This window comes from Marmota marmota, unplaced genomic scaffold (genome assembly GCF_001458135.2).
Source record: "Marmota marmota marmota unplaced genomic scaffold, marMar, whole genome shotgun sequence".
NCBI classification, from domain to species: Eukaryota; Metazoa; Chordata; class Mammalia; order Rodentia; family Sciuridae; genus Marmota; species Marmota marmota.
This window is the reverse complement of record NW_026000245.1, coordinates 1613623-1632960: the sequence shown is the minus strand read 5'-3', so window position 1 is coordinate 1632960 and position 19338 is coordinate 1613623. Positions and strand designations below refer to the sequence as shown.

Below are 19338 nucleotides of genomic sequence, written 5' to 3'. Positions count from 1 at the left end.
TTTTTTTTTTAAAGATAGAGTGAGAGAGGGAGGGAGGGAGAGAGAGAGAATTTTTTTTTTTTTAATATTTATTTTTTAGTTCTCGGCGGACACAACATCTTTGTTTGTATGTGGTGCTGAGGATCGAACCCGGGCCGCACGCATGCCAGGCGAGCGCGCTACCGCTTGAGCCACATCCCCAGCCCCCAAACTGATTTTTAAAATTTACTTTGCTGAATTTACTTGTGAACTTGCGAGCACGTACGTCTTTTTTATTATTCATATGTGATGTGTGATTTGATGTATCTGATTTTAGCAGTGCATGTGCATCTTTAAATAAATGGCACTGGCTCAAGAATATAAACTGTTTTGATGAAGGTTTATGATTTTATAACTCCTTCCATCCTTTTGAGCACATAAAACACTGTGCTTTTATTATTATTTACTTTTGACTTCCATTCAAATGTTGCATAGTTTACAGTGATAAGGAAATGAAATTTTATTAATCTGTTGTCTTGGAGAAGTTGGTCATAAATAAGCACAATCCACTCTGCATATTGACAGATGGCTGTTGTAAAACTTCTAGATAGAGCCCTAGAGCTTTCCAGACTCTCAGAATTAGATTAGTTTGAACAAGTCATTACAAAAATGACAAAGTCTAACAGTCTAACAGAAATCTTTGTTTGCCCAGGTCCAAGCCCACATGTGATTCTTCTGGGAAATATGAGGACCTTTATGAAGGTGCCACTAATCCTTTCTTGAAGGTTTTGTATTCTTTTGGACATTAGTTGTCATTAGCTAAAATCTGAATAGGTGCCTAGCAAGTAAAAAGTATTTTAAATATCTTTATTTCTTTTCTGTACCAGACTACAGGAAATTAAATAGACATACCTTTACATGTATATTCATTGATTTTAGCTTACTTGGCCCTATTGTTATAGCTTAGAAAATTCATTTGTATCTTGATTCTGCTAACTACAGTACTGCCTCTCTTAGTACTGCATAGTCTGAATTTTTGGGTTGCAAGTTTTTGTTCAAATTATTTATTAAATATATGATACTAGGGCTGGGGTTGTGGCTTAGCAGTAGAGTACTCACCTAGCATGTTTGAGGCTCTCGGTTCCATCCTCAGCACCACACATAAATAAATAAAATAAAGGTATTTTGTCCACCTTCAAATGAAAAAAATATATTTTTAAAAATATGATACTAAGGCTTAGTGCTATTATATGCTTTTAGAGGAACCCCTGTAGTTATAATCTTAAATGGGATGAAAAGTATATATTGACCTCTGGTTTGAAACATAAATATCCTGCAGTAACCCAACCTTTGGGAGTGGTCTCCTAGTTGGAATTGTAAGTATCTGAAGATTAAACAAAACTTACTTCTGCTTTTAGTTCTTGATTTATCCAAATTATGTTAATTTAATGATTACTTGATGGATTGTTGTATTACATATGTGATTTTAGATAGCACCCAGTTCAAATTTGTAGCTCTGGTTGTGTAGTCATTTGATAGTCTGTGATCAGGTGGACATTCAGTCTAAGTTGGGCCAAATAGTAGAAGCAAAGAGATTTGTTTTGTTTTCTTATAAAATAATAATATTTAGTTGTCAAGAAAGGTTTGGCATTATTACAATCTGATTGGTCCCTCCTTTGTGATTTTCTTATCAGGGGTGGGCTACAGTCTCCATATATTTATCATCTCCAAGCACATTGAACTGTTTGTGAAATCTAAGTGTCAAAGTTTCTCATTCTCCAACTTGGAACAGCTGGAGTTCTTCATATAATACTCTTGCCCATTTTCAGAATTTAAAGCTTTATGATTTACTCAATATATGCATTCAAGTGGTAAGACCAATGGATATATGTTGCCTTAAATATCCACAAAGACCTTTCAAACGTATCTTTGTCTTAATTATAAGAAATACAAGCGAAAGCAACTTGTTTTTCACTTTGGAAGTAGTATTACAGTGTGCATCTTACACAGAAACTTTCCAAGTATCTCAGGCCCCTGTATTCTGGGATTTATTTTTTTTTACTTTCTGGCATGCACAGATCCTGCTATATCATCATAATAACATCAACATAGTACTCCAGCATGGTGTCCTGTGGAGTATATGTATGATTAGAATCTTTGTGAATGTAAATAATGGCGAAGGGCCAGCAGGTTGACATAATCTTAAAAAGGACAGAGAACGTATGTTGCTGTCTACTAGGTGAACACGAACTAGTTCATTTGTCTCTTAATTAGGATAATAAAAAACTCCAAGATAAAAACCTACCTAACAAACAGCAGGGATAATGTTGATCTTTCCCAGAAGAGAGCTACATCTGGAACAACAGCAATACAAGATTGGAAACACCAACTGATTTAGTTTATGATAATTCATAGCCATTCTCCAAGATGCTTCTCTCTTCTCCATAGTTCATATAAGCAAACTAATTAGGCATGTAGTAGGAATTTCTATCCTTGCATATTTCAAGAATTTAATGTAGCAATGAACTCTGTAATCCTCCAGCTGAAGATCAAAGCACCTTTTGGAAGGTCAAGTTTCAGAAATAACTTCCTAAACCATAGTGCCAGCAAGGTGGCTGCTACTTCTGCTCTGATGAAGAACCTGCATAATTAGGTAGCTTCTGAACTAGCAATAAATGAGTCAGAACTATGTTACCTCTTCCATAACCTGCCCCAACCAAATGTACACCCTATGCCTACTTCTCTTCCTCCATAATTCACTTATAGGGCTCAAATACGGAGCTCTGGTTGGTAAAACTCAGCTAATATCTAAAATCCTAACTGCAGAGGAATCTGGGAGAAGTTAATTATAGTTACTCAGCCTCTAAAATACAGAAAGAGGTGATAGGAAAAGATGGATGTGGGTGTTGAGTAAATCCTTCTAGCGTTTCCAATACAATAGCCTTGTATGATATTGTCCTGAGTCCTGTCCTCCACACCAGTCTCTCTAAAAAGTTCCACTGCATTTAAGAAAGGCAAGAAGCAATTATCCTTTAAGGAAGCATAGAGACCATTTTTTATAATAATAGTCACAGAATTTTAAACCACAGTAAGGGTTACATAGTCTTTGCTCTATATATACTTAAGTCATGTTGGAGACACATAATAATTCATAGCTGTGGAAGAATTCTTTATGATGAAATTTTCTTTTCTCCTTATCAGTGTTCTCTAACAGGATTTTATTAACTCTAGAAAAGTAGAGGATAGGAAAGGTAGCAGAATACAACAGTTACCAATATGGCATTATGTAAAAATGTGGATGTGTAACCGATGTGATTCTGCAATCTGTATTTGGGGTAAGAATGGGAGTTCATAACCCACTTGAATCTAATGTATGAAATATGATATGTCAAGAGCTTTGTAATGTTTTGAACAACCAATAAAAAAATATTTGGAGAAATAAAAAAAAGAAAAGTAAATTTTATTTATAGTATTTAACTTTACAAATGTCAATTAATTAAAATATTATTATATAAACTTAAGTGCTTTTTTATTACTGTCCTAAGTTACATTTCATTATTGAGCACTTACTAGGTGCCTGACACTATTTGAAGAATTTTTACTGCTTAACTTAGTGGGCACAACCATTCCACTGAACATTTACTAGCACAATTGCGATTTTGCACTGTGAAGTGAAACAGAGAAGTTAATAAGTAAGTTACTAGTATAAGTTCCTGAGCAGTGAAGCTGAGATTTGAATCAGATAATGCTAGGTTCTATAAACCCCATCACTACTATCATCATTTTATTACTATTCTCTAAAGCATCTTTTATTTTTCTGAACTTTTTCTTCACCTTAAATTGTTGCATAAAGAATGAAATATTGAGAAAGGACTTAAGTACACAATTAAAGCATCAGTGAAATAATCATGAGAAGTCTTTAGAGTTAGCTAAGAGAAAACTTTGCTTCATTACAAAAATGAAAATGTGAAAATCTGAAATCTAATGTCTAATAGTGCTGGAGAGTTATGAAGGGCGTGGATCTTAGTCAATGACATTATTAAGAAATAATGATAAATAAATATCTATGATTTCCTATGGTAATAACTTGATGTGTTTTCAGCATTAATTTAATCTAATAGTATTAGAATATTATTAAGAGCCAGTTATGCCTGTCTATATTTTTAGTCAATATTTCTATTGAACTCTATATTCATTTTGGCTAATTTTTTAAATTAATGTATACTATTAAAATATCAGTTTGAGAAGTCTCAAAGACACAAAGGTGACATTTATAAGTTGCGTGTGGCATTATTTATTTTCATTGAAAACAGTGTATTCTCAATATGATTTTAAGCTCATATAAAGCACTGACAAAGTATATGACTATTTCTGTGTTTTGAGATACTACTTGAAGCCTCCTTTCTCATCACTTTGTTAAAGGATAGATTAAATTAAATCCCAGTCATGTTTTACATACCTTATTGTGTTTAATAATTAAATGGCATTACTCTTAATAACTATTGAGATGTAGCTTATTTTTCCACTGTCCTTTTAAATATATTTAATGGTAAATATGGTTTTTGCCTGTATATAAAAACTCTGAGTAACCCACATTTTTTCCTCATCACTATTAAGCTCCCCCCTGCTTTTTTTTAACCTGTGGCAAGTTGGGAAGTCTCTCTCTCCTGTCCCTGTCCAGTATGGAAGTGGAACTTAAAGAGTACCCATAGCTCTTCCCAAAGACATCTTCAAACTTATCTTACCATTTTGTAACTGTCTGCCATCCATCAGATAAGATTTAAGTGTCTTGTTTTATCATCTTTATTCATTCTGCATACAGTCTATCATCTAAACTATTATATTATCTTTTGATATTTCAGTTAAAAGTTTCATTTTAGTACCCTGTCATACATTTCAAAATTTAACTGCTATATAAAGTCATAGTGCTTAGATTGTTATAATTTGTCTATTTTACAATTTTGCTTGAGACTTCCTAGAATTATGTTGACATTTTTTTGCACTACCCATAGCATTTAGCTTAGTAGAAAGTGTTAGAAAATGCCCATTAAATACACTTTTATTTGACTTGATATAAAGTAGAAACTTAGTCATTTTTATTTTTAGTTTCAGGTGCAGCATTATATCTCTCAGAGTCTGGTAACCCTAGGAAGTTGCAGCTTGTTGAGAAAATCTATTATATCTCTACTTCTGTCAGAAGTAAACAGCTTTGCTGATCATCTGGGGTCCATCAGTGAGGTATGTATGACTCTCATTTATAGTTAATGTAGCTACAGACTTCCTTTCTCTCTTATCTCCTTGCCAGGATGATATTTTAGTTATTACCTTATCTCTAATGTATGTGAATGGTATTTCTACCTACTGAAAATACAGAAAGATACTACCATAATGTAGTTTTCAAAATAAAGGCATCTTGTCATCCCTACTTGTATATACATGTACAACAGGTTCTATTGGTGACAGCAAAGGAATATTTAGATAAATGCCTTGAATATTTCCAGGCAGGCTGCATGTTCATAAAGAAAAAATGTGAGAAGAAAGTGAACTAGAGAAGATCCTAAGAATAACCTCTAACCAGTGGCATCCCCAGTTGCCCAAAAGAATTATCTGACTAACCTTTAAAACCTTGTTGCCAGACCTTATACCAATCCAACTAAATAGACGTCTCTGGGGTAAGGTAGTAGGCATTGGAATTGTTCAAACCCTCCAACTGATTCTAAAATGCAACCTAGGTTGAGTACCAGTGATCTAAGTAAGTCCTTTTATCTGTACAACATTTTATTTGTCACTTTTGACAAATGTGTAGAAAGAACATAAGTCATTTCCATATTTTGATAGTGAGACTGGTTTATTATGTGTGTTCACTTTGTTGGCTCATTTAATTTCCTTAGAGTCTTACTAGTAGAATTAAAAAGCACAATTAAAAGAAATCAAAAACAGGTACAAATGTTTTAGTAAAGAGAAAGAAATTTAACAAGAATATATGAACATGTGCATTTAAATAGCTTTTAATCAAGTACTCTACATTTAATAACATCATCTGAAACTATTATCTAATCTAATTGAATTAATTGTATGACATGGTATATCATCTAATCAGCAATTGTTCAAATGATTACTAATTACTAATCTCTCATAAGAGCTCTGATATTTTTTGGAAATTCACTGTTACAGATCTCAAAGAGAAATAGATAAGGCACACTGACTAATTGAAAAAGAGCACAGTGTTGAAATGAATACATGATGTTCTTTGTAGGAGTTCCAAGATCATGGTAGGTTGCAAATCCCTGAAAATATTTGATGTAAAAGGAGAGACTTGAAAAGTAGATTTAAATTAAATAAGCAGAGGATAAGAGAATGCAAAGGCACTGAATTGTTATGTAGTAAGAGTTGTGTCAAAGATTCTGAGGAAACAAGAAAAGACCTTGGCATTTAACAACAGGAAGTAATGTAGGAAATAAGTTTAATTGAATTACATTGTTTAGAGAATAGCAATAAGTACAGAAAAGAAAGTTTGTGTGTTTTTGTTTTTTGGAGAGATACTGGGGATTGAACTTAGGGGCACTTAACCACTGAGCTACATTTCCATCTCTTTTTAAAAAATATATATATATATATATATATATATATTTTTTGAGACAGGGCCTCCCCTAAGTTCCTGAGGCTGGTTTTGGCATACCCCACCATTCCCATCAAAAAAATTTTCATTTACATATATTCATTTAATTTTTACAGTAGCAGTAGGAGAAAAATTTTTATACTTTCTAACTGGTTTATAGGTAAGGAAACCAAAACTTACTTAAGCAACTTGATCGCGATTGCAGAAAGAATATATACTAAAGCTGGATTTTAAACTCAGGCATTCTGTCTGTTGTCATTTAAAAAAATAATAAGAGCAAAAGTAATACAACAACAACTAGTTTTTGTACAGTTGTATGTGTTAAATACCTCACATGAACTGTCCCAATCAATTATTTTAATAGCCCTTCAAGGTGTTAATATTGATTAAAAACAAGGAAACTATTAGCATTTTTAACAGTAGACAGCAAAAAGCACTGCAGCCAATTTTAAGAAGAAAAGGATTCAGAAGCAGTTCCAGTCTGGCAGTTTCTCCAGAAGTTAATCATACGCTTTCCACATGGCCGCACAATTCAGCAGGTGTGTTTACATGAAGAATCATATATGAATGAATATTCTTAGTATCTTTAATTTTAAGAGTATCAATCTTAAAAAAAAGACATATTTCCACTGATGGGTGAATCAGTGAATAAATGTATCATAAATATATGCAGTAGAATACTACTCAACCATAAAAGGTTTTGAACCAATGATATAATTATCATAGATTAAACCAAAAAATACCACTATGCTGAACAAAATAAGCCAGACACAAAGAACATGGGTGATATGATTTCATTTCTATTAAGTCCTCAAACAGACAAAACTAATGTATGGTGAAAGACATTAGAACAGTGCTTGACTTGAGAGAGAATAGGAGAAAATGAGGGGTTGTTAGTTTGGTTACTTGGGTATATACAGTTGTCAGAATTCAGCAAAATGTGCATATAAGATCTGGGCATTCCATTGTGTGATTCAGTTTTAAAAAATATTTTTAAATCTTAACAAATTTTTGAAACTAAAACAATTTAATTTTTTCTTAATTGCTTTTATACTTGGTTCTTTAGGTCCTTTAAAAAGTTTATTACTTAATGAATACTATGATATCACAAATAACTGAAGAATGGCTTTAGTTTTAATGATGTTCAAACTTTTCTAAGAAGTTACTAATTCAAAAAATAATTGTGTATGTATATTTACACACATATATACATACTGTAATGTATATTTATATCAGACAGAGGAGAGGTCCTATTTAATGAAGATCAATGAGAACTTCAATGGTAATTATTGTCATGGATATTTATTGAGCTAATTTATGTATCAAACCTTATTCCAAATGTATTTCATACTTAGCGCAAGTCTTTCACAAATATTCTTTGTTAAAATAGCTACTAATTTTATGTCATTTAATTTTCCCACATACACTATTAGTTAATATAATTATTATTATTTTTTTTTTGCTAAAGAGGCAGTTAGGATCAGGGAGTTTAAGTAACCTAACTAGAGTCACAGTAAGGAGAGTATCAAGGTTATTGAACCAGGAGGTCAAGCTCCAAAATCTGGAGGATAAACTATGCAATGATAATGTTACTGACTATCCATCTCAGTTCTTTGTCTTTCACTGACACTATTCTATATTCATTTGTCTTCTGCTACTAGTATGTATACTGTCTTACTTACTTTATAGTACTGAAATTATAGCAGATAATATACTTGTGTCAAATTTAATACATTCATATAAACTCTGCTGTGACCATGAGCCAGATTTTTGAAAGGTGAGTTTGTCTCTTCTCATCCTGGGAACTCTTTAACTGTTTTCAGCTGAATGCAATCTTGTGGGGGGTCTTTAAAAAAATCATTTGTATGATGCTTAGTATAAAACTTCCTAATATCTTGACAAACATATATTTATTACTTTGTTTTGGGGTTCTTAACAATTGATTTAAATTGAAAACTGCATCTATCATTCTTTTCTTTTTGTTTTTAACATATCAATATTTTCTTTATTAATTTTGACAAATATACCATAACAATGAAAGATGCTAATGGTGAGAGAAGTCATGCAAGGGGTATAGCAGATCTCTGACTTACACTTGGTGACTTCTCTGCAAACTTAAAATTGATCTACAAATAAAGTCTTTATTTTAAGTGTATTCAAGAAAATGGCAAAGAGTACAGAATAATTAAGATGTCAAAACAAAGAAACAGGAAATATTAAACTCTAGCAGGAAAAAGGGTACATTTGCAACATGAGGCAAGTCTTTTCTAACTTCAAATATACTATATATAAATGTCAGTAGCATGGCTGTTTATAATAGTAAATGATATATCTCCACAGATTCTAACCACAGGGTCATAATGTTCAAGGAAACTCAAGTAGACCAGTTTTTCTGCAACTCCTCTTTTGACTTCTTGGCTCCCCCAGCTGGGGTCAGGGCCCCTACTTTGACCTGGGGTGTCATAGCCTCCAAATTCCAGGCCTTGGGACTTCCGTGTTCACTGGAGACTTGGTCCCAGCTAGTGTGGCTTTGATCTGAGCTGGTTTTACTGAGGTATTCATCTCCACATCTGTCTCATCACTGTAGCTAGAGATATCCTCACTGAAGCTGTTGTCAAGGACCACTGACACTGTCCCAAGCTTGGCAGCGGCTTTGTGCTCTGGAACATTGCCCCTTTCCTCTGTTTCTGAGACCAAGATGTTTTTTTTTCTGAGGATAATGTTGAGTTCCTGGGCACTGAGGCAGGATGTGGCACAGAATTCAGCATCTTGTCAGCTTTCTTGGTCTTTGCCTTGGCCTTCTCTTTCATGCTTGATGGCATATCAGGCACAACTGCTGAGGCATTGGTAGAAGCAAGTTTAGGGGCTTTATCAGATTTCTTCTTGCTTCTGCTTCTTGGGTCATTTTGATCTCCAAACTCAACCTTCACCATCCCCCACTCCCCTTCTGGCTTGATTGTTGGCCCCTTGGGAATCAAAAGATCCCTTCCCCTTCTTCTCCTTTTCATTGCCACTTGCTTTGTCTCTCTTTGATGTCCCTTTGGAAGGCCTAGAGGGCTTTTCTGATAAAATAGCTCCCTCTGGGCCTTCCCTGATCTCTGGCTGATTCTTCTTCTTGCTCTTGGGGATTGACTGGTCTCCCAACAATTTTCGTTTCAAGCCTTTCTTGCTGCTTTCCTTGGTGGCATCTGTTTTAAGGGAAACAGTGGCTCCTTCATGCTGAGATTCCAGTCTGCCATCTGGGTCATCTTTGTTCACCAGAGTAGAGGAAACAAAGAGGCTGCAGGCTTTAGAGTGAACTTTGAAGCCTGGGAATTGGCTTGGAGAAGCTCTAGGTTCACATAACTTGGAAGGAGAAACTGGTTGGGTGTTACTGTAGGGACCTCTTTATCACTCTGGGATGATTTCTTGCTGATTTTCAACTGCTCTTTTGACTTCTTGGCTTCTCCAACTGGGGTCAAGGCCCCTGCTCTGACCTGGGGTGTCATATCCTCCAAATTACCAGGCCTTGGGGCTGCCCTGTTCACTGGAGACTCCTTGGTCCCAGCTGGTGTGGCTTTGATCTGAGCTGGTTTTACTGAGGTATTCATCTCCACATCTGTCTCATCACTGTAGCTGAAGGTATCCTCACTGAAGCTGTTGTCAAGGACCACTGACACTGTCCCAAGCTTGGCAGTGGCTTTGTGCTCTGGAACATTGCCCCTTTCCTCTGTTTCTGAGACCAAGATGTTTTTTTTTTCTGAGGATAATGTTGAGTTCCTGGGCACTGAGGCAGGATGTGGCACAGAATTCAGCATCTTGTCAGCTTTCTTGGTCTTTGCCTTGGTCTTCACTTTCATGCTTGATGGTAAATCTGGCACAACTGCTGAGGCATTGGTAGATGCAAGTTTAGGGGTGGCTTTGACAGTTTCGGTAACTTCCTCCTCCCCCTCCTCCTCCTCTTCTGAGTTCTCTGAATTGATGGTGATGTATAACCCTTGGGTTTTCTTGGCTTGCAGGGCTGCAGCTTTCTCTGACTTCAGCTTCTGGCCGAGCTCTGGGGTCTGTTGCCAGTGTGTATAGATGTCCAAAAGGGTGAAAGGCTGAGGAAGGATTCCTTTCAGACCACTCTGTTTCTTCAGGCTCCTCGCTGCACGCACATACCCTGTCTTTACCAGTTGGTGGTAAATGAGAGGAATCAGATCCTTTTGCTTTCTGGCTTCAGCCATTCCAATAAAGACTAGGTTCCAGCAAGTTCAAGACTGTCCTCTGAGGAATTCAAATGTTAATTCCTCTCTATCATTCTTTTCATAGTGAAAGAATTTTCTCATCATGATTGTAGTGTATTTACCATCTTAAGGAGTAATCACCTTAGTTTTCTATTGAAAATAAGTTTAAAAAGCATTCTTAGCTCACCATCTCTAGCAGTCAGAGAAATGCAAATCAAAACCACCCTAAGATACCATCTCACTCCAGTTAGATGGGCAGCCATTATGAAGTCAAACAACAACAAGTGCTGGCGAGGATGTGGGGAAAAGGGTACACTTGTACATTGCTGGTGGGACTGCAAATTGGTGCAGCCAATTTGGAAAGCAGTATGGAGATTTCTTGGAAAGCTGGGAATGGAGCCACCATTTGACCCAGCTATTCCCCTTCTCGGTCTATTCCCTAAAGACCTAAAAAGAGCATGCTACAGGGACACTGCTACATCGATGTTCATAGCAGCACAATTCACAATAGCAAGACTGTGGAACCAACCTAGATGCCCTTCAATAGATGAATGGATAAAAAAAATGTGGCATTTATACACAATGGAGTATTACTCTGCATTAAAAAATGACAAAATCATAGAATTTACAGGGAAATGGATGGCATTAGAGCAGATTATGCTAAGTGAAGCTAGCCAATCCCTAAAAAACAAATGCCAAATGTCTTCTTTGATATAAGGAGAGTAACTAAGAACAGAGTAGGGACGAAGAGCATGAGAAGAAGATTAGCATTAAACAGGGATGAGAGGTGGGAGGGAAAGGGAGAGAGAAGGGAAATTGCATGGAAATGGAAGGAGACCCTCAGAGTTATACAAAAGTAGATACAAGAGGAAGTGAGGGGAAAGGGACAAATAATACAAGGGGGACAAATGAATGTCAGTAGAGGGGGCAGAGAGAGAAGAGGCGAGGGGAGCGAAGGGGAGGGGGGATAGTAGAGGATAGGAAAGGCAGCAGAACACAACAGACACTAGTATGGCAATATGTAAATCAATGGATGTGTAACTGATGTGATTCTGCAATCTGTATACAGGGTAAAAATGGGAGTTCATAACCCACTTGAATCAAAGTGTGAAATATGATATATCAAGAAATATGTAGTGCTTTGAACAACCAACAATAAAAAATTTTAAAAAAAGAAAAAGGAAAAAAAAAAGAAAATATTTCCCGAAGACACTCAACTTGGCGGCTGGCGGGAGGCAGTGCTTTCAGTACCTCCTCAGCCATGGGGACAGAGAGACACATCAGAACGTTCGGATTCTACCTGCTGAGAAACTCCCAGCAAAATTCCGTTGAAGTGAGACCTAGGTGGGGAATTTGGGATTATTGGAGGTGACAGCTTGCCACGGATGGGTGAATCTCGGCCACCCTATGCAGAGGTCTGGGCTGCCACTGCCTGGCGACCAGAGCAGAAGGAGCCATTTTAGCACTGCTGGATACCATGTGTGGCGTAGAGACCCTTTGAAGGGGTTGCTAACCAAGCCTTCATGAAACAGCGGACCAGAACTGAAACCCAGTCTGGGACAGACCAGAGGCAAGCCAGACGCACCCCTCCCAATCGGATACTCCCGCAAGGAGTCTGGGCCTGCCATAGCAGAGAGCTGAAGTCACCAGATTTTGTCAGACGGGATCCCTTCCCAACAAATCAGCTTTAACAGGTGTGTGACTCCCATCCCCAACTGATGCATACAGCTGGGAAACCTCAAAAATCTCACCCCAGAGCTCTGTGGGCATGACTGTAGGGGCCGAGGGAAGCAGAGGGGACTCCCAACCCCAACTCCCCCTACCACCAGCTGGGACACCCAAGGCCTTAGCCTCCAGGTCCCGGGGCGTGGCCACCAAAGGGGTCCAGACAAATTAAACTGACTGTTCCTAGATCACCCGCTCCACAACCTTGGGGTCTGGGTGAATGGCAAACAGAGAGAGTGCTCAGTCGTTCACGAAATAGGGCACTCAGGGGGCCTGCAAGTGTAACTAGATCTGTGGAGATCGCCTCCTGTGAAAGTGGCCTGGCTGGCTGGGAGGAGGAAGGGGGGAGGGGCCGGAGAAGAGAAATGGCTCTGGACTAACAGGATTGGAGAGATGCCCAGCAGGTAAAGAGGAGCCACCTTACAGGGATTGCTGCCGGCACATAGAGGGCAAAAGCTCGGCTCAGAGGGCACAGCTCCACCTACTGGAAGAGAAGAAAATAGAACTCTAAGACTTCATTTATCATTTTTTTCCCTTTTCAATTTTTATTGTTTTTCCATTCTCCTTTATTCTACCTATTTTTCTCTCCCTCTTTCTCTTTAAGGACTCCTTCCTTCCCCTTCCCCCTAACTTTCATCCCAAGCATTACGGCTTTCATTACGTGTAATTTTCTAAATGCAAATAGGTGAATGTTCCGAGGCTGTCTATAGGGCTCCTAAGTACCTAGCTATTACCAAATACTCTGATCCATTCACATGTTAATATCCCCCTTCAGTAGAGCAATCTTCCAAAGTAGCCAAGATATACTAACCTTCATATCATCATAGCACCCAACCTAAACATAAACTCCTAAGACCAAAAAAAACAGATCACTATATGCCTACAGAATCTCTAAGCCTTTTATGAATTGAATGAATCAGCTTTAAATTACAATAAAGACATAGTCTCCCACCATAAAGGAGACACCACAGAGATATACAAAACCAAAACAAATTTATAGGAGAAAACAGAAACACAGCAGTTAAACAGAGTTGGAAAGTAATGTGAACACCATGAAAAAACAAGGGAAAAAAGGATTACAACCACTGAAAAAATTGACAAAACTAAAAGTTGGTTCTTCGAAAAAAATAAATAAGATCGACAGGCTCTTAGCCATGCTAACAGAGAGAAGAAGAGAGAGAACTCAAATTACTAACATATGGGATGAAAAAGGCAATATCACAACAGACACTTCAGAAATACAGAAGATAATTAGAAATTATTTTGACACCCTATATTCCAATAAAATATAAGATAGTGAAGATATCGATAAATTTCTTAAGTCATATGATTTGCCCAGATTGAGTCAGGAAGATACACACAATTTAAACAAACCAATAACAAAGGAGGAAATAGAAGAACCCATCAAAAGACTACCAACCAAGAAAAGCCCTGGACCGAATGGGTATACAGTGGAGTTTTACAAAAACTTTAAAGAAGAATTAATACCAATACTTTTCAAGTTATTTCAAGAAATAGAAAAAGAAGGACCTCTTCCAAATTCATTCTATGAGGCCAACATCACCCTGATTCCAAAACCAGACAAAGACACTTCAAAGAAAGAAAACTACAGACCAATATCTCTAATGAACCTAGATGCAAAAATCCTCAATAAAATTCTGGTGAATCAGATACAAACACATCAAAAAAAAATTGTGCTCCATGATCAAGTAGGATTCATCCCTGGGATGCAAGGCGGCTTCAATATACGGAAATCAATAAATGTTATTGACCACATCAATAGACTTAAAGATAAGAACCATATGATCATCTTGATAGAAGCAGAAAAGGCATTCGACAAAGTACAGCATCCCTTTATGTTCAAAACACTAGAAAAACTAGGGATAACAGGAACTTACCTCAACATTGTAAAAGCTATCTATGCTAAGCCAAAGGCTAGCATCATTCTAAATGGAGAAAAACAGAAGGCATTCCCTCTAAAATCTGGAACGAGACAGGGATGCCCTCTCTCACCACTTCTATTCAATATAGTTCTCTTTTTTTTTTTTTAATTTTTTATTGTTGGTTGTTCAAAACATTACATAGTTCTTGACATATCATATTTCACACTTTGATTCAAGTGGGTTATGAACTCCCATTGTTACCCCGTATACAGATTGCAGAATCATATCAGTTACACACCCAATGATTTACATGTTGTCATACTCAATATAGTTCTCGAAATACTGGCCAGAGCAATTAGACAGACAAAAGAAATTAAAGGCATAAAAATAGGAAAAGAAGAACTTAAATTATCACTATTTGCGGTGACATGATTCTATAACTAGCAGACCCAAAAGGGTCTACAAACAAACTACTAGAGCTAATAAATGAATTCAGTTAAGTGGCAGGATGTAAAATCAACACGCATAAATCAAAGGCATCCCTGTATATCAGCAACAAATCTTCTGAAATGGAAATGAGGACAACCACCCCATTCACAATATCCTAAAAAAAAATAAAATACTTGGGAATCAACCTAACAAAAGAGGTGACAGATTTATGCAATGAAAACTACAGAACCCTAAAGAGAGAAATAGAAGAAGATCATAGAAGACGGAAAAATATACCCTGTTCATGGATAGGCAGAACTAACATTATCAAAATGGTGATTTTACCAAAAGTTCTCTACAGGTTTAATGCAATGCCAATGGAAATCCCAAAGGCATTTCTTGTAGAAATAGATAAAGCAATCATGAAATTCATATGGAAAAATAAAATACCCAGAATAGCAANTAAGTGAAGCTAGCCAATCCCTAAAAAACAAATGCCAAATGTCTTCTTTGATATAAGGAGAGTAACTAAGAACAGAGTAGGGACGAAGAGCATGAGAAGAAGATTAGCATTAAACAGGGATGAGAGGTGGGAGGGAAAGGGAGAGAGAAGGGAAATTGCATGGAAATGGAAGGAGACCCTCAGAGTTATACAAAAGTAGATACAAGAGGAAGTGAGGGGAAAGGGACAAATAATACAAGGGGGACAAATGAATGTCAGTAGAGGGGGCAGAGAGAGAAGAGGGGAGGGGAGGGGAGGGGGGATAGTAGAGGATAGGAAAGGCAGCAGAACACAACAGACACTAGTATGGCAATATGTAAATCAATGGATGTGTAACTGATGTGATTCTGCAATCTGTATATGGGGTAAAAATGGGAGCTCATAACCCACTTGAATCAAAGTGTGAAATATGATATATCAAGAACTATGTAATGTTTTGAACAACCAACAATAAAAAATTAAAAAAAAAATAATAAAAAGCATTCTTAGAGGATTCTGTACACTACTGACATTGATTTTCTCAGGGCCTACGTTGTTTGGCAATTCAAAACAGAATAAAATCAAGATTTTATTGACTGAATATCTCAGTCATTATGCCAATGGGACAGTAAACAAATAGTTACAGAGCATGCCAGTGTGATTATCTCTGGAAAAAGCAAAAGCCATGATTTTGGTGATTTTTCTATATTTTCCATATTTTATTTTACTTCATTTTGTTATATTTATTGAGATAATTTATACATCTTTATGGGGTATGGTATGATAATTCTATACATATATAAAACATGTAGTGACCAAATAAAAATAATAAGTACTTCTGCCTACTCAAACATTAATCGTTTTTACACCCTTCTAGTTATTTTGAAATGTATCCTAGATGGTTGTAAACAACAATTTCTGCACTGTGCTGTAGAAAAACAGAACTGATTCCTCCTATCTAATTGTGTTTTGGTGCTCTTTATCTAACTTCTTTCCTGCCCTTCAAGGTCTTAAGAGACCAGTGTTCCACTATGTTCTATGGGACTGACACATAAATATAGTTATCTCATACAAGACAAAGGTGCCAAAAACATACATTGGAGAAAAGATAGTCTCTTCAACAAATGGTGCTGAGAAAACTGGAAATCCATGTATAGCAAAATGAAATTAAACCCTTTTCTCTCACCCTACACAAAACTCAACTCAGAGTGGATCAAGGACATAAGCATTAGCACAATGACCCGAGTCTCCATCATGTAGGGTTAGGAACCATCTACCTCAACAAGACTCCTAAAGCACCAGAAGTAAAATCAAGAATTAATATATAAGATGGTATCACACTTAAAAGCTTCTTCACAACAAAAGAAACAAAAGTTTGGCAAGAGAGCTTTCAGAATGGAAGAAAATCCTTGCCACCTGAACCTCAGAGCATTAACCTCCAGGATATATAAAGAATTCAAGAAACTTAACACACACACACACACAAAATAATAATCTAATCAATAAATGGGTTGTTCGGGCTGGGGTTGTGACTCAGCAGTAGAGCACTCACCTAGCACATGCAGGGCCCTGGGTTTCATCCTCAGCACCACATAAAAAAAAGTAAATAAAATAAAAATATTGTGTCCAACTACAGCTAAAAAAATAAATATTTTTTAAATGTGTTATTCACAGAACAAATATGAATAGTCAACAAATATATGAAAATATTTTAAATATCTCTAGCAATTAGAGAAATGCAAATTAAAACTACACTGAGATTTCATCTCACTCAGGTAAGAATGACAACAATCAAGAATACAAGTCACAATAAGGGTTGGTGAGGATGTGAGGGAAAAGGTACACTCATACATTGCTGATGGGATTGTATATTGGTACAACTACTCTGGAAAGCAGTATGGAGATTCCTTAGAAAACTTGGAATGAAACCACCATTTGACCCAGTTATCCCACTCCTCAAGATGTACCTAAAGGACTTAAAATCAGTACTACAGTGACACAGCCACATTAATATTTATAAAAGGTCAATTCACAATAGGTAAATTATGGAACCAAGCTAGGTGCCCTTCAAAAGATGAATGAATAAAGAAAATGTAGATTATGTACACTGTGGAAATTTACTTAGCTATAAAGAGAAGTGAAATTATGGCATTTGTCAGTAAATGGATGGAACTGGAGACTATAATGCTCAGTGAAATAAGCCAATCCTAAAAAACCAAAGGCCAGATGCTAACACATTATAAAGGGGGTGGGGAGGGAAGAATAAAAATTCATTGAATTAGACAAAGGGGAATGAAGGAATAAAAAGGGGGCACAGGAATAGGAAAGACAGAATGATTCTAGCATAAGTTTCCTATGTCCATACATGAATATACTATAGCGAATCTCCACATCATGTACAAACATGAAACTGGAATCATAATTATCCTAATTAGAAGAAGATGTACTCCATGTTTGTATAAATTTGGCAAAATATACTCTACTGTTATGTATAACTAAAAAGAACAAATAAAAAATATAAAGATCAGAGAAGAAATAAGTGAAATCAAAACTAAAATAAAACATACAAAATATCAGCACAGCAAGATGTTGATTTTTAAAAAAGATAAACCAAATTGACACGCCTTTAGCTAGACTAGGAAAAAAATAAGAGAAGACTTTTGTAAGTAAAATCAGAGATGAAAAAGGAGACATTACAACCGATACCACAAATACCAAGATCATAAGCAAATACTGTAAATAATTACATGCCAATAAATTCCAAAATCTAGAAGAAAAGGATAAATCCCTAGACACATCTAGTCTACCAAAATTGAATCAAGAAGAAATAGAAAACCTAAATAGATTAATAATGAGATTGAAGTAGTAATTAAGTCTCTCATTTTCCTCCTCAAGAAAATCTACTACTTAATAGCTTTACAGCTAAAACTTTAAAAAATACATTTAAAGAATAAATAATTCAAATTCTTCTTATTATAAACTATTACAAAAAATTTGGGCAGGAAGAAACACCTTTTCCATAAGAATTTTATTAATAAGTACATAGGTTTCTCTGCTGAACTGGATGGCATGTGATTTTCATAGAATCAGTCTTCATGAGCCATTACTAAAATTGTACTGCTAAAAGCTGGCTTATCAATGTTTTTTTACTTTTAAAATTTTATCAAACTAATTTTTTATTTACTCTAGAAAGGTGATGGGGAAAGAGGTGGGTCACATTCATTTTATGTGAATGTTAAGGAATTTTTTTTTAGCTTCTGTCTGGGCCATTAAAACAAAAATGTAACTCTACCCAATTTATCAGTCATGTGCTCTTTTCCTAGGTAAAATCTAATATTTTTTCATGGCTCTGGCTAAATGAAGACTCCTTGAATCACTTGATAGGAAGGTCAAGTATAATTTACCAGTTACTTTGAGAGAAGGGTAAACAGGGATGGGCAGAGGTAACATTTTGTAAAGAAACTGGAATCATTAGAAATATAGATGTTTTTTATGATGTGTCAGGTTAAATCAGGTAGGGAGAGTGAGGGAGAATCTAGAAACAAGGCAGACACTATAGATAAAATAGAAATTCATTGGCGGGGAAGGGGGTCAAGCTTAACCCTGCAAAATAGCTGCCAAACCTTATGAATAAATATTCATAATCAGACAGATTGTCAAGTCCTATGAATCAGAGATCTCAATATCAGCTTACTACAATTTCAGGAATATTAAGAATCAAAGGGCCCAGATGAATCAGAAACAGATGCGGGCATCCTATATATCTCCTTAGGTTTGTTTTTCAAATGGAATAAGATGAGGTCTCCAAGTGAGATTTTGTAGGGCTTTTCACACAAAGGGCTCTAAGTTTTTATACATTTTCTGTTTTGTAATCCAGAGCATTATACAGCTTATGGAACCATCTTCAAGAATCCACAGCTCATAAGTTCTGAGTTTATGTAGTATAAGTAATTCTGTAGACAGGAGCTTTCTTTTAATAGTTCAGATTTCCTCCTCTAGCACTTTTCTTTTTTTTTTTTTTTTTTTTTTTTTTTT

General features: G+C 36.1%; 1 protein-coding gene across 1 annotated transcript in view; it reads left to right on the top strand.

The window, feature by feature from the left end:
* Window positions 1–19338, top strand: part of Mei4 (meiotic double-stranded break formation protein 4) — a 182207-nt gene that overhangs the window by 102830 nt on the left and 60039 nt on the right. The window contains exon 4 of the mRNA XM_015506605.2: window positions 5065–5196. Within this exon, the coding sequence (XP_015362091.1) occupies window positions 5065–5196 (132 nt within the window). The remainder of the gene's footprint in view (window positions 1–5064; window positions 5197–19338) is intronic.